General features: G+C 38.2%; 1 protein-coding gene across 7 annotated transcripts in view; it reads left to right on the top strand.

The window, feature by feature from the left end:
* PLCB4 (phospholipase C beta 4) overlaps positions 1 to 12,816 on the top strand; it is a 387,002-nt gene extending 374,186 nt beyond the window's left edge. For 5 of the 7 annotated variants that reach the window (XM_070419919.1, XM_070419916.1, XM_070419917.1 and 2 more), the window contains 6 exons: positions 70 to 245; positions 1,580 to 1,681; positions 5,357 to 5,414; positions 5,826 to 5,912; positions 8,904 to 8,940; positions 11,300 to 12,816. In XM_070419919.1, the coding sequence (XP_070276020.1) occupies positions 70 to 245; positions 1,580 to 1,681; positions 5,357 to 5,414; positions 5,826 to 5,912; positions 8,904 to 8,940; positions 11,300 to 11,388 (549 nt within the window). In that variant the 3' untranslated portion in view covers positions 11,389 to 12,816. The remainder of the gene's footprint in view (positions 1 to 69; positions 246 to 1,579; positions 1,682 to 5,356; positions 5,415 to 5,825; positions 5,913 to 8,903; positions 8,941 to 11,299) is intronic. The other 2 variants (XR_011472111.1, XM_070419922.1) reach the window with 2 other exon arrangements.
* The last annotated feature ends 1,435 nt before the right edge of the window (positions 12,817 to 14,251 follow it).

The raw sequence follows: 14,251 nt of genomic DNA, 5'->3' as shown, positions 1-14,251 counted from the left end.
TATTGTGCTTGCTGTTCATATCTGAAATCTGAGAATTCCAGGTCGCTCCATCCCCTCTTTCCTGCATAGGTCAAAGAGATTGTGGCGCAGCACACAAAGGAGTGGTCAGAAATGATCAACACCCACAGTGCCGAGGAGCAGGAAATCCGGGACCTGCACCTCAGCCAGCAGTGTGAGCTGCTGAGGAAGCTCCTGATCAATGCCCACGAACAGCAAACCCAGCAGCTGAAACTGTCCCACGACAGGTAGGAGAGCTAGCCATCTCCAACGTGAGCTCCTAGTGTTTAGAGAACATGAATTTTGCACGTGTGAGTTGAGGTAGTAGGCAAAATCAACCTGACTTGTACTATGGAGCTCTCATGTTTATCATATCATAGGACTGATGTGAGCAAGATGAGCTCTAAGAAATGGCCTCTGCCATCCAAGGGCTTACACGTGTTATGATATGAACACTCACATGAGAATCTAAGTCAAATGACAAGTAGTGTGTGATCCATAGTAAACAGTGTGACAGGACAAAGAGCATCCAGCCCAGAAGAGCACTGCCGCCTCCAAAGTGGCCTTTGGAAGTGACATGGAATCTCTGAGGAAGAGAAGAAAGAGAAGGAGGTAAAGACGAACCAGCGAAGCCCCTAGAGAGGCTAGGACTGATCTCCCTGTGGCTAACAGTGGACTGATCACTCTGTGGCTGACAGTGGAGAGTCCCTCCTGTTGCATTATTAGGACTTCTGTGAGTTTTAGAAAGATAGTCCTAATCACGAAACAGCAATGAAGGATCAGTTTATTTTGGTCTCTCCATGCTTCAGCAAATTGAATATTACATGTAAACTACCTGCAAATGATAAGCTAGACCCCTCCCTGCCCCCCACACACACACACATACACACACCAAGAACATTTATGCCAGTTACTTCTTGTGATCACAGCTCTGTTGCAGCGTGCTTGCTTCTCTCTCAGTGCCCACCCCATGCCACAGTTAGGGCCTGTTGATACACATGAAAGAGGAGGAGAGAGAAGCGTTATACAAACAAATCAAACAAGAAACTTTAAAAATGCTAAATGTATAAGTTATATGAAATTCCCCACCTTATTTTGGAGGGGTAGATACGGCCATAAGAGCATGAAGTATTTTTGCCATAGTTTCCAATCCTCATTTGAGGCAACTAAATAAGGGCCTGTGGGTTAATGTTCTGTACCCTAACCGTTTTACAATACAGGTGTCCCACTGTCCTCAGGGAGAAGTGTGATCACGAATTGGAGCTCCTTCACCCCTTTTCATGGGATGTAAAACAACTCCAAGAGCTCAATAATGAAGAAAAAAGAGTGAACCTAGTCCTGGTTACATGTGGAATATTTTTGTTTGTTTTTAAGTTTTTCTATTTTAGTTCAAGTCCTATAACAGAAAACTTAACATTTTAACCATTCTTAAGTGTGTAGCATTAAGTGCATTCACACTGTTGTGCCACCATCACCACCATCCATCTCCAGAACTTTTTCATCTTCTCCCACTGAACCTCCGTAGCCATTAAACACTAACCCCCATTCTCTTCCTCCCTATTTGTTTATTTTTAATACATAGGGAAAGCAAGGAAATGAGAGCACACCAGGCTAAGATTTCTATGGAAAATAGCAAAGCCATCAGCCAAGACAAATCTATCAAGAACAAAGCAGAACGGGAAAGGTAAGTGAGAATGCTGTCGGCGGGAATATAGCATAGGCTTAACATTTATGTGTGCCTGCACACACATATGCACATCTGAGATATTAAAACCCTTGTGAGTTTTGGCTAAGACTCCTGCTATTATAACTGCTATGAAGATGTATTACTACTACAGAACAGTCACCTTCTGATTGTTTACTACCACCAGTAAAATCAGTTTACATTCAATATATGTGTGCTCATTTATAAAACATGGCAAAATATCCTTCCCATGTGCCAATGGGCCCTCCTGCTAGCATCTCACCTGCTCAGGTGCAAGCCCATTCTGGGTGGGTCGGTTCTGAATAGCAGCATGTAGGGGGACTGTCGTCTTCCCTTGATTTACTCACACTGTCATTGACAAGGATCATCTCAAAAATCCCCCTAAGTCCTTGTCTGAGGTTGGGTTTTCTAGAAACAGAGACCAAGACAGGAATTTGGATGCCTGTGATATACAGAGGAAGGGATCTTCAGCGAAGGGGAGTGGGGGAAGCAGGAAGGGGCCAGGCATGGGGCTGAGCAGGGATTTGCTCTCCACTAGAATACCTCTTCAGCCCGATCCCAAGCTCTAGAGTTATTTTGCAACATGGTTTCATCTCTTTGAGCCAAGGGTGTCTGGCCTTTGTACTGCTGTGTTAAGACATCAGCACACCGTGCTTCACTTTATTTTGCTTCACAGATGTTGCATGTTTTAAAAATTGAAGGCAAGGCCCTCCACCAAAAAAGATTACGACTTGCTCTATTATGATCCTCACTTTATTGCTGTGGTCTGGAACCAAACCTACAATGTGTAGTGTGCCTGCAGCCATGTTACCCAAAGAGGGAATTAATAGCACTTAAATCCCAGTTCTTAAATTATCTTACATTCTGAGTTACTGGTAACCTAATTAGCAAAGTTTTTTATTTAATATTCTAATTCTGACTTAATATACTTATTTATTATAACTTTGTATCTAGATAGTTCTAAAACACCTGGAAATGGCTGGTTTTTGCTAGAACCATTTTTCTATGCCAACTGGTTATCTTCTACATGTCTTCCTTAGCTCTCTAATTATGAATTTGTAATTTTAATTTTTAGTAGCTTAATAAAGTGGATATATAAAGAACTGAGAATTAAAATTAAAAATTTATAGTCAGAGAGCTAAGAAAGACATATAGAAGCTGAAAACAACTTTTATCCTTGGGTTAAAGGAGACATTTCAACAGAAATTACACAATATTTATAACTGAATGACAATGGAAAGACAATTTATTAATGTGCAAAAGGAAGCTAATGTGCACAGCAAAAGAAACAATCACAAAAATGAAGCCCTACATAATGGGAGAAAATACTTGTAAACCATATATCCAGTAAGGTGTTATTATCCAAAATATATAAGGAACTCATGCAACTCAATGGCAAAATAATAATAATTCAATTAAAAATGGACAGAGGACCTAAGATAATTTTCCAAAGAAGACATACAAATGATCAGCAGGTACATGAAAAGGTGCTAAGTATCACTAATCATCAGGGAGATACAAATGAAAACCACAATGAAATATCACCTCAACTATTAGAATGGCTGTCATCAATAAATCAAGTAAGTATTGGCAAGGATGTAGAGCAAAGTGAACTGTGTACCCTTGGTAGGAATGTCAACTGTACAGCCAGCCACTATGGAAAAGAGTTTGGAGGTCCCTCAAAAAAATGAAAAATAGAACTACCATATGATCCAGCAACCCCACTTCTGGTTATATATACAAAGGAAATGAAACCACTATCTGGGAGGAGATATCTGCACCTTTATGTTCTTTATAGCCTTATTCTCAGTAGCCAAGACATAGAAACAACCTAAGTGTCCATCAACGTGTGTGTGTGTGTGTGTGTGTAAAGATGGAAATCCTGCAAATTTGCAACAGCATGGGTAGACCTTGAGGATATAATGTTAAGTGAAATAAGGCAGATAGAGAAAGACAAATACTCTATGAACTCATTTACATGTGGAATCTAAAAAATGCCAAACTCATAGAAACAGTAGAATGGTGGTTGCCAGGGGCTGAGGAGTGGGGGAAATGGGGAGATGTGGGTTAAAAGAGTAAAAGCTTCCAGTTATAAGGTGAATACGTTCTGGGGGCCTATGTCTAGCATGGTGACTGTAGTTAACAGTACTGAATTATATACTTGAAAGTTGCTAAGGGAGTAGGTCTTAAATGTTCTCACCACAAAAAAAAAAGAAGGTAGCAAAATTAATATTTAGAGTGAAAATTATAGCCTAGATGTATAAATTTTTTAAAGAAATGAAAATTATTGAACTAGAAACTCAAAGAGGATATAAAATTATAAAAACAGAATGAACCCAAAAAATTCTGATGGGAAGAAATAATAAATTAAAAAGCAGGAAGTATTGAAATAGAAATTAAGAGGCTATAGATAGTATCTGCAAAGCAAAAGCTTGTTATTTGGGAAAAAAATCATTAAGTCAGTAAACCTCCAGCAAGAGGAATAGAGTGAAAGCACAGATTAGTAACATTAGAATAAAAAGGGTAAATAGCTGCAGATATAATCAATAGTTTTGAAAAACAAGTACTATAAATAATACTGCCAACGAATCTGAAAACAGAAGAAATGGACAAGTGCCTAGAAAAAATAGAACTATCAAAACTGACTGGAAAAGAAGAAAACCTGAATCAACCTCTAGCTATTACAGAAATTCAGTCAGTTCTAGATCTGTTCAGTCGTGAAGAGCACTCCACCTCACCAGTAATCAGAGAGCTGCAGGTGAAAGCAGCAGCATGATGCCATTTCACAAAACCAACAAACTGACAAAAAAGCAAATGTGTGATGGGAACACCCATGGGTGAAGACATGGAGAAGAGTAGCCCCAGACGGTATGGATGGGAGAGCACATTGGGGCCGCTGCTTTGAAAGAAGTTGTTCATACCCTTCCAACCTGCAAGTCTGAGTATCTAGGGAAGCCCTTGCTGCACATACAAGCAGATATGCCTTACACTTCGCTCACTTCCTCGGTCAACAGATGCTTAGTGTGCCAAGCATCGCAAGGCCCGATGCACCAGATCATTGTAGCTTCATTGTTTGGAAAGAACCTACTATTTATTAATGGCAAAATGGAAATATTGTAGTCTATTCATAAATGAGAAATATCCATATAGCAGATGAAAATAATGGAAGAGCTTGAAACAGCCGTGTCTCTAAAACAAAGCTAAGAGATAAGTTATACAGAGAAACCAGATGTGTTACCATTTAGGTAAATTGGAAACATACAAAATAATATACACTGGTGACGGCGGCAGCACCTGGGAGCTTGTTGAAAATGGTCCATAACAACATCAGCAGAGTGGTTATGTGTGGAGAGAGAGGAAGGAATGAAAGGGAATCAGAAAGAACACAAAGGGGGCTTTGATGATATCTGTCACACAATTTTCTTTAGAAATATGAGGCAAACATGACAGAACATTAATATTGACTAATCTGAGTGATGGGTATGCATTTTGTTTTTATATTTTTCTCTGTTCACTTCATGTTTCAAAATTTCACAATAAAAATCAGGAAAAGAAAGTGATGATTCTACCCAGTCAATTAAATGGAATATAACTCTTTCTTACTTAATCCCAGTCGATGTCATACCAACTGTTATTTGTACCTATTACTTTTAGGCGAGTCAGGGAGTTAAACAGCAGCAACACAAAAAAGTTTCTGGAAGAAAGAAAGAGAGTAAGTATTTTATAATTGTCTTGGCATTCTTCCCTAAAAAACTATAAACAATAACTCATGCTTAAATATCAGACTTGTAGCTATTTGCTTAATTTTATTTTTCTGTACATTAAACATTCTACCTTCTCTGTATACTGAAAGCTAAAATGATCATTCTCAAAATGATCATTCTCTAAAATCATTAAGGTAATTATTTGGAACCACTTTATATAGAAAATGCAATATTATTTTCTCAGATTTTAGCAGGAGAGATTTCCCCAGTAAGAATTATAGGTCTAAACTTTCCCCATTTTCAGACTATTTTTTAAAAAATTATAATCTCACTTTAATTGTAAACTTGAAAGTCATTTCTCATTTATAAACAATGCAAAGTTTATCAGAATTGTGTGTTTTGTTTGTTTGTTTTTGCAGCTCGCAATGAAACAGTCCAAAGAAATGGATCAGTTGAAAAAAGTCCAGCTTGAACACCTAGAATTCCTAGAGAAACAGAATGAGCAGGTATTTCACCTAAAAAGTGTAAAAAGACCTAGGCAGCCAGCCAGCTTTGGAAGGCACAGACCACACGGCCTGCAGGGACCACTCTGCTAATGCCCGTGTCTGGTAGTGGCGTGGAAAGGTGACTAGAAAAAAGCGGTGCCTCTTACTGTATTTTCCTGGTCCCATCCAACTAGAGCAGAAAGCATTCTTTTTTGAAGTGGAAGAGGAATGTGGCTGTGGAAAAAAAAAGAATCAAAAGTCATCATTTGAATAGATTATGGGGGTTCTCAGAATGACATTACTGAGAGGAGGAAAAAGGAGAGGTCACAAATTGTTTCTCTAATTTCATTTATATGTTTACCATTTGCAACCTAGAGGCAAGCGATGTTATGTTTAAAAGCAAATGAGAGAAACCACCTATTGTCTTCCTCCACCTAAAAATGCAGTTAGAAAGCCTCCCTAGGGCTTACAGGTGGGACCTAAAGGCATGAGCCACCACAACTCTGCAAACCACTTGATCTGAGTGGTTACCATAGTCTTGGTGCTTTTTCCAGCAAGGCAAAACACTAAATGGAGAAGCACAAGTAAATAAAAAGTTATCCAAAATCCAACCATTCAGTTAGGCCACCAGGCATATGCCCAGCACCTAGAGACATGTATGTGTAAGTATGGTACAGATGGGATCCATCCCATACAGGCCTCAGCCCATCAGCCATCCACAGTTTCATTTCAATTTGATAGAAATACCTCTAGCTTCTAATGCAAAAGGGACCCTCAATAGCAGTTTAAATTTGTCTCAGTTCAAACTCTACTCTTTAGGTGTAGCTGGTTTGGAAGTTATTATTTCTAGATAGTTCATTTTTGTCTAGAAACTTGAAAGATGAAATTACTTTCACTGCCTTGCTCTTTCCTGATTCCTCCCATCAGTAAAGCAATCCTAGTTAAGGTATTTTTTTTTCAGAGCCAATGACTCCCATTGAAGAACCCTTATGTAGGATTACACTAAAAAATATACCTTTGAGAAAGTAAAACCTGGTTTTATTGTACATTGCAATTGGATAACAAATAAATTCATCATCTTGTTTCAGGTTCTTTACTTTTGGGGGACAGATGGTTGATTCGTGACCATACTTCTGAGTTATGTTTCACATTTCCTTTTCAGCTAAATGCTTCTTTTCATGAACAGTCCACAGATCCCCACAGGGGACAATCAGTGTTTATTGTCCCATGGGTCCAAGTCATTTGACCAACTCATAGATACATCAAGTTCTGGTACAAATTACCTGGTTTATGTTTTTGCTCTTATAGCACTTCTCAGGAAATGTTCCCTGGGGAAATGGGACTAGGAAAAAGGTAAAGCCACCATTTCCAAAACATTAGAATCTACTTTAGTGATCGGGTCTGGGTGGGGATAAGGATGCCTTAGAAGAAGGCACAATGAAGGTAAGGCACGGTTATGTTTCAGTTAACTAAATTAAGAAACGACTTAGAAATGATTATGTTGCTTAGCAACAAGTTTGACTAAAGACTGTAAATGTGCTAAAAATTACTCATCACTATAATAATGGTGTTTTTCAGAGCTAGGGAATACAATTACCTAGTGTTTTTTAGTTTCAGTGCTAAATAAAGTACATTAAAAAAAACACTTTGAGTTTTATCCTAAGACATGGATAATTCTAACCATACCAGAGTTCTGGCATTAAATTATTGGATTAGTAGTAACTGTGTTGATTGGATCATACTGGGAGGATAGTGGTTTTTGTTCCAAAAATTCATATAATTCCTTTTAATATGTCATAAGTAATGTCTACCACCTACGACTGATACTTTGAGTCACTGAAGCTTAGGGAAATGCAGAACATGAGGAGGCTTGAGGTTTGATGGAGATTTAATTAAATTCAATGAAAAGAAGTTCAAGATATATTGATGTGCGTCTGACAGATGTGGAATTTGGACTTAAATTTCTGTGTTAAGCCTTGCTATACAAACATGGCCTATTCTATAACAAAGTCAACCAGATCTTTCTAGTATATATTTTTTGCCCTCAATTCAGTTAGTCAGTATGTTACAGCACTCTCACAGACACAGTGGGGAAGGTACAAACAGTGACTTCGTTTTTCCCTCTCGTAAGACAAGGTCTGGAACCATGTAGGACAGATCCCTCTGTAATCAATTAATCATTTCACTGGCAGAAAACAGTTCCTGTCTCCAGATAACTTTGTCCCCACAAACTTTGCTAGTAATCTCCCAAACGATTGTTAAACCCCAAGACCTTTCTGTCTCTAAGCCAAAGACAGATTCATTTTAACATTCTCCCATAATACCTCCCTATCAGGTTTCTTACTACTTCCCTGGGACCCTGCTCCTTTAAATTCTCCCATTTCCCCAAAGCAAAGCATGGAGTGGGTCTGTTTCGTTAGGCAGACCCATGCGCAGGGCACTGGCAGAAACAATCAAGTTTTAATATATTTTGGTCCTGATTCTGGATCCTAACTCATATGTCCTTTTTAAAGCCACCTAAAGGCCTTGCCTACTTGGTCAGCCAGTCATTCATTTACTAATAAAACTCCGTAGTTCTGTTTAAGTTTCCCCATAGACCTCCCAACCACACAGCATCGCATCCCCATCTTGACATGTACCATTTCAAACACTAACAGCTTCATTCCTTTCACACCCAAGTTTTAAGAGTTGGTTTTTGTCATCATTCCTAACATTTTATAGGGAGACGTGAGGGATCTCGCTGGAGGGAGAGCTCCCCACTCACTGCTACAGAGGAGAGGCACAGTCCAGGCTCACAGGCATCGGCCGTTTTTTTTGTTTTTTGTTTTTTATGTTGAGATCAACTCGGGGGAAAAGTGTCACTGATGGTTGTATACATGTTTTATTCTTAGCCTTTTGTTTTTCTGTATATGGTTTTTTGCATTCATTTCTCAAGTTCACTTCAGTATTCATTAATTTTCTTTGTTTTGTATGTATGACTCAATTTTGACATGACTATTTTTGTACAAACAGCTTTTGAAATCCTGTCACGCAGTGTCCCAAACTCAAGGTAGGACTGAAATTCTGATCAGCGAGTTGTTGCTTTCCTTTTCAACTACGTCAGCATTCTCGGGGTAGATTCCATTTATGATTTGCATCCTGGAATCCTGGTCAGAAACGAATTATTATTTCAAGGGTTTGGATATCAAAGCTTGATTCTTTCATGCTTGGATTTCTAATGTAATATTCAAACTGAAATGCCCCAAATCTTTACAGAATTATTTCTGATGGAGTTTTAGCAGCATTTCCTATCACAGACTGGGAAACTCGAGTCATGGTAATGAAGACATACCCAGGCAGCAAGAACCATTATCATTTGGACCAACCACAACTAAGCCTGGCCATGGACTCAGATGTTTCACAAACACTACAATGACTGGAGTTAATTTTTAAAGCACCCCACTAAAAGTTCATCAGTGGTTTTAATGACAGAGAGCTATGGTCTGTGTGCAGGAACATTATATAATGGCATTCTGCAATGACTCTTGTCATGCTTTCTGCTAGATCCAGTCTGCCAAAGACCTTAATCACCCTTCATAAGTAAGGTGACCAAATAATTGATTGATTGAACCAGGATAGTTTTGAGAATAAAAGAGGGGTGCTGTTCATAATTGCCAGCACTATAGAAATAAGCTGGGATTGTCCCAGGCAAATGGGAATAAATGGTCACCCTGCTCATATGAGAACTTTGCTCTTGGAATAATCTTTTAATGCCGTATGGTTCTTCCTTCTCAACTGTGTTCAATTTGTCTTTAAATGCTAAAGGGGGAGGAGCATAGGAAATCCTTTATTACTATTTACTAAATATAAATATATTTAATTTTTAGTACTGATAATGTCTCTCTATCATCTTTTATGAATACCATTTGTCATAGTTTCATGTTTGTATATTTTTCTCCATTTCTTCATTTCTCTATTAGAGTATTATTATACCGTAAGCATAAAAAATATCTGGGCAGAGGAAACCATCCATCCCAAATGTAACCAGAAAGATATAATTCTTTGGTGTTGTTATAGTCATCCTCACCAAAATGAAATTTTAATTTTTAACATAAAAATAAGAATAGAAAATCACTGTATGGCTCATGGGTTAAACTAATTTTATACAGGACTTTGTTTGGGACATTTACATACTCCTAATATGATCTGTAGAGTTGACCAAACCTCCTACTGACTTTCTTTTATTTGTAATATCTAAATAGACATCAATAGTAACATCAAGAACTTCAAATATCCTCCTCTGAGTTATATCTTTATATATCCATGATTCCATTCTTAAAAGTCTTTTGTTTCAAAGTGGTGTGTCACTAAAAGAGAAGAGGGGAACTTTAATCCTCCAAAAGATACATGGATGGAAATGGACCAATTGTTTTTCCTTGTATTGCCAATCAATTATTTGTCACCAGAACCTTGCCCCCATCTGACTTCTTTCTACCTCCCAAATCAGCTGGTTCACTTAGTGACAGTCTTGATTCATGAGATTGAGCTCACCATGGCCTACTTCCTGGGGTAACTGGTAAAAAATTAATTGTCCCAGAGAAATGAAAGTTGTAGGGATAGATTATGGACAATAGAATTCCAAGGACCCTATATACTCCTGGAACATTCTGTTTGCAGGATACTCCAGCCAAACCAATATCCTCCCACCTAAACTTCTCCATCAGTTAGATTCCAAGGAAAGGACTTTTAATTAAATTTCAGGCTATTTGTGAATAAATCATGCATAAGCAATACTTATTGTAAAAGTGATCGAATAATCTATGCACAGTCAAGGCAACATGTCAATCTGTAGAAACTAAAGCAAACATTTGGATGCAACATAGACTAAATAAAAAGTGACTGGCTCAGCCTCTTTTCAGATGGTTTTCTTGGCACTGACTAATTCTTCTCAAGCTTTAATGAATATAAAAATATCCTGGGGATCCTATTAACACATTGTGGACAGATCACGAGAATTCTCACTTCATATTACACAGTGTATTACAAAGTATCATACTTTAAAAAGATATTAGCTTGTAAGAACATGTAGTAAATAACTTAAAAATGCAATGGGTATTTAATTTTAAAGCGTGCCTTTAACATTTATGTAAAATGTTTTTTTGTACTCATTCAATAGAAACGTATCTGGCCACTGGGTAAAGCTAGCAATAAAACTACTGGTCCACAATGTGTTAAGATGCAGATGCCAACTCAGTAGGTCTGGGGTAGAATCCATGATTCTGCCTCCCTCAGGTGATCTCAGGCGATGCTGATGCTGATGGTTCGTAGACCACTCACAGCATCAGATTTACAGGAGAAGAGAGGCCAGGGATGGTCTATGCCTTCGGGAGATGATTTCCACATGTAAGGCCATGTTTCTGATGTTACAGGCGAAGGAGATGCAGCAGATGGTGAAATTGGAAGCCGAGATGGACCGCAGACCAGCAACAGTTGTATGAAACTCCAGAACACAAACTGAGGCAGCAAAACCCACAACATCAAAAGCTCACCCCCAAACATCTAAACACAAAGTCCATGGAAGAGTGTCATCTTTTGTGTTTGTCCCCTTCATGTATAGACAAGCTGTTACCCGAAACCACCGACTTATATACTTCTAGTTCACATATTGAATTTCCTTGGTCAACCAAAAGTAGCTACAAACCCACCAAAATTACCATTCCAGTAAGGCAGAGTTTAACCATTGACAATACAACTTAAACATGTTCGCTATCAAAATACCATCACAAGTAAGTGAGCCTGGTGTTAACAACTCTGCTTTGTGATGCATTAGGACATGTTTGAGCTGCAGCAAAAATAGTGCATTAGCAATTTAACTGCAACTGCATGCACTAGAGAGAAAAACAAAACTCTGTCAACAAATTCATCAGCAGAAGTGGTGATCGGCTAGACAAATAATTTTGCGGAATTTTTCTACATCTAAGTTACCTCATCAGTAAGTGCCATGTCTTTACCATGCCATAAGAAGCTAATTTCCTGTGAAAGTTGTGGAAATTATTAGAAAAATAGAGCAGTATACCTGTGCCAAAACTCATCAGTACTCAAAGGAAAACTCTGTTAGGCACATCTAAGAAAGTTTACACCTGACATTGCTTTCTAGGAATTGTTTCAGCCGATTCCAGCTCTTATAATTCACTATTCCACCTTCAAGATTGTGAAGTGGTATTGGCAAACGTTTGTAAATGTGACCATGTATAAAGTATTTATACTCCTAATTGACACTGTTATAGAGCAGATCATCTAAGTATTGCCACATGACAAGATTAGTAAACAGGACTACTAGAACTACGTTTGCATGATACACAAGCACCAGTTAAGACTTATCCGTACAGACACAGTTAACCTACCGCCAAATCAATACTGGTTAAATAAATGTATGGCACAGAATATAATTTGACTCTCAAGACTTTTAGCATAACAAAAAAAGTCTATATATATGTGTATATGAATTATGTGGGCATTCTTGATACTTTAACTTCTAGTTTCAGAAAAAAATACATAACTAATTTAATTTTACACAAAAATATTTATGCAGATTTTCAGAATTTCATATCAGGAAATAACCTTTTTATGTCTGTTAAAATATCCAAACAATTTGCTACAGTGTTAATCTGCATGGTCTTTCAGCCCGCTGTAGTGGTGTTTCGGACAGCGCATGAAAAGTGTTCCGCTGGGAATTGAGCCGGCTGGCTGCTAACGCTGAGAGGAGCGCAAGGAAAGCCGGTTGTCTCGAACCAATCAGATTACTGATTCTGGGACACCAAACACCAACCGAATTGTTGTATATGCTTGTACAAACTGATTCTGTGTTCCTCTGAACAAAGCAGAGAAAAGTATGTTCTCATCAATAATGAAATTAAACTTCCAACTTCTCTAATAAAAAGTTAAAACACCTAATCACCTGTCAGAGTATTTCCTCCCAAGGATGCTTTCCAGTCACCTTTTTGCCTTTTTCATAAGTAATAGAGATCATCACTTCATCGCTTTCAAAAGGGGCTTATTCATGCCCCGGAAACATTTTTCCTCCCAAATGATGCAAAACAGGCTAATTTGGTTGACTCCCAAGTGTAAAAACACTTGTTTTTCTTTTGCTCATACTGACAAGTTTGAATTGGCTTCTGTGAAATTTCTCTGGCTCCATCCAAATGTCCTTCTCTGTAAGATAATGGAGTTAGACTAAATACCTTTCAGCACCAGCATCCCATGAAAAATTATGGTTATTAAAATAGCACCACAGTTAAATTGCCAATCTTTTTATTTTTTTAATCCTCACTGGAGGATATTTTTTCCATTGATTTTTATAGAGAGTGGGAGGAAGAGATGGAGGGAGGGAGGGAGGGAAGGGGTTGATGGGAGGGAAGAAGAGAGAGGAGAGAGAGAGAGAAAGAGAGAGAGAGAGAGAGAGAGAGAGAGAGAGAGAGAGAAACATTGATGTGAGAGAGACGCATCTATTGATTGCCTCCCAAACAGGGCTTGAGCCTGCAACCCAGGTGCGCGTGCCCTTGACCGGGAAAAGAACCCGAAGTTCTTCAGTGCTTGGGTCAATGCTTTAACCACCAAGTCACACCAGCCAGGGCATGGATTGCTAATCTTCAAAGATTCCAAATGTGTCCTCCTCAGATCCAATGGCTCTTCCTCAAGCTCAGGTGAGCTCATTATCTATGGAGCACCTGGCTGAATCTATCACTCTTTTCTTTGCTTCTGAGAGCTACTCGTTTTTTTCCCATTTTTCTGATTATTTCTCCTCTGGCTTTTCATCCTCCTGTACTACCATAAACACTTCTATTTCAGTGTTCTATCCAGAGCCAATATTTTCTTTACCCCAGATTACTTTTAGTATTTAGACATCTTATCTCCCCCAAAAGAAGCCATTGTAATAGGATTAAGATATACAACACATAGTTGTATTTTATTTTCTATTACAACTTTATATGATACACAAATCCTGCATTCTCCTTTATTAAGAAGGAAAAATATCTTGCCAATTAAAAATAACCCAGTCTCTTCCAGCTTAAGAAAAACAAATCTTTATTCGTGTTAGCATTCTTGCGAAGCAGTCTGACTATCACAATGGCCAAAAGACACTGAATTATGTGTACCATCAACATGAAGTGTGATCATGAAGAGTAATGAGGGAAGGTCCTATATTATTTTAGTGTTGATGTGGTCTTATTGATGCCTCCTCCCAACCCCTCAATAGCTTCTCCATCACTTCTGTAAGTCTATCAGAAGACCACGTGTTTCTACTTTTCATTTATGCTTGGCATTTAACAGAATCCCAAGCACAAACTTTAATAATTTCATCTTTAATGTCATAATAACTT

Source organism: Myotis yumanensis, unplaced genomic scaffold (genome assembly GCF_028538775.1).
Source record: "Myotis yumanensis isolate MYYU_CA2020_CCGP unplaced genomic scaffold, mMyoYum1.0.hap1 SCAF_7, whole genome shotgun sequence".
Classification (NCBI taxonomy): domain Eukaryota; kingdom Metazoa; phylum Chordata; class Mammalia; order Chiroptera; family Vespertilionidae; genus Myotis; species Myotis yumanensis.
This window is presented reverse-complemented; position numbering and strand designations above follow the sequence as displayed.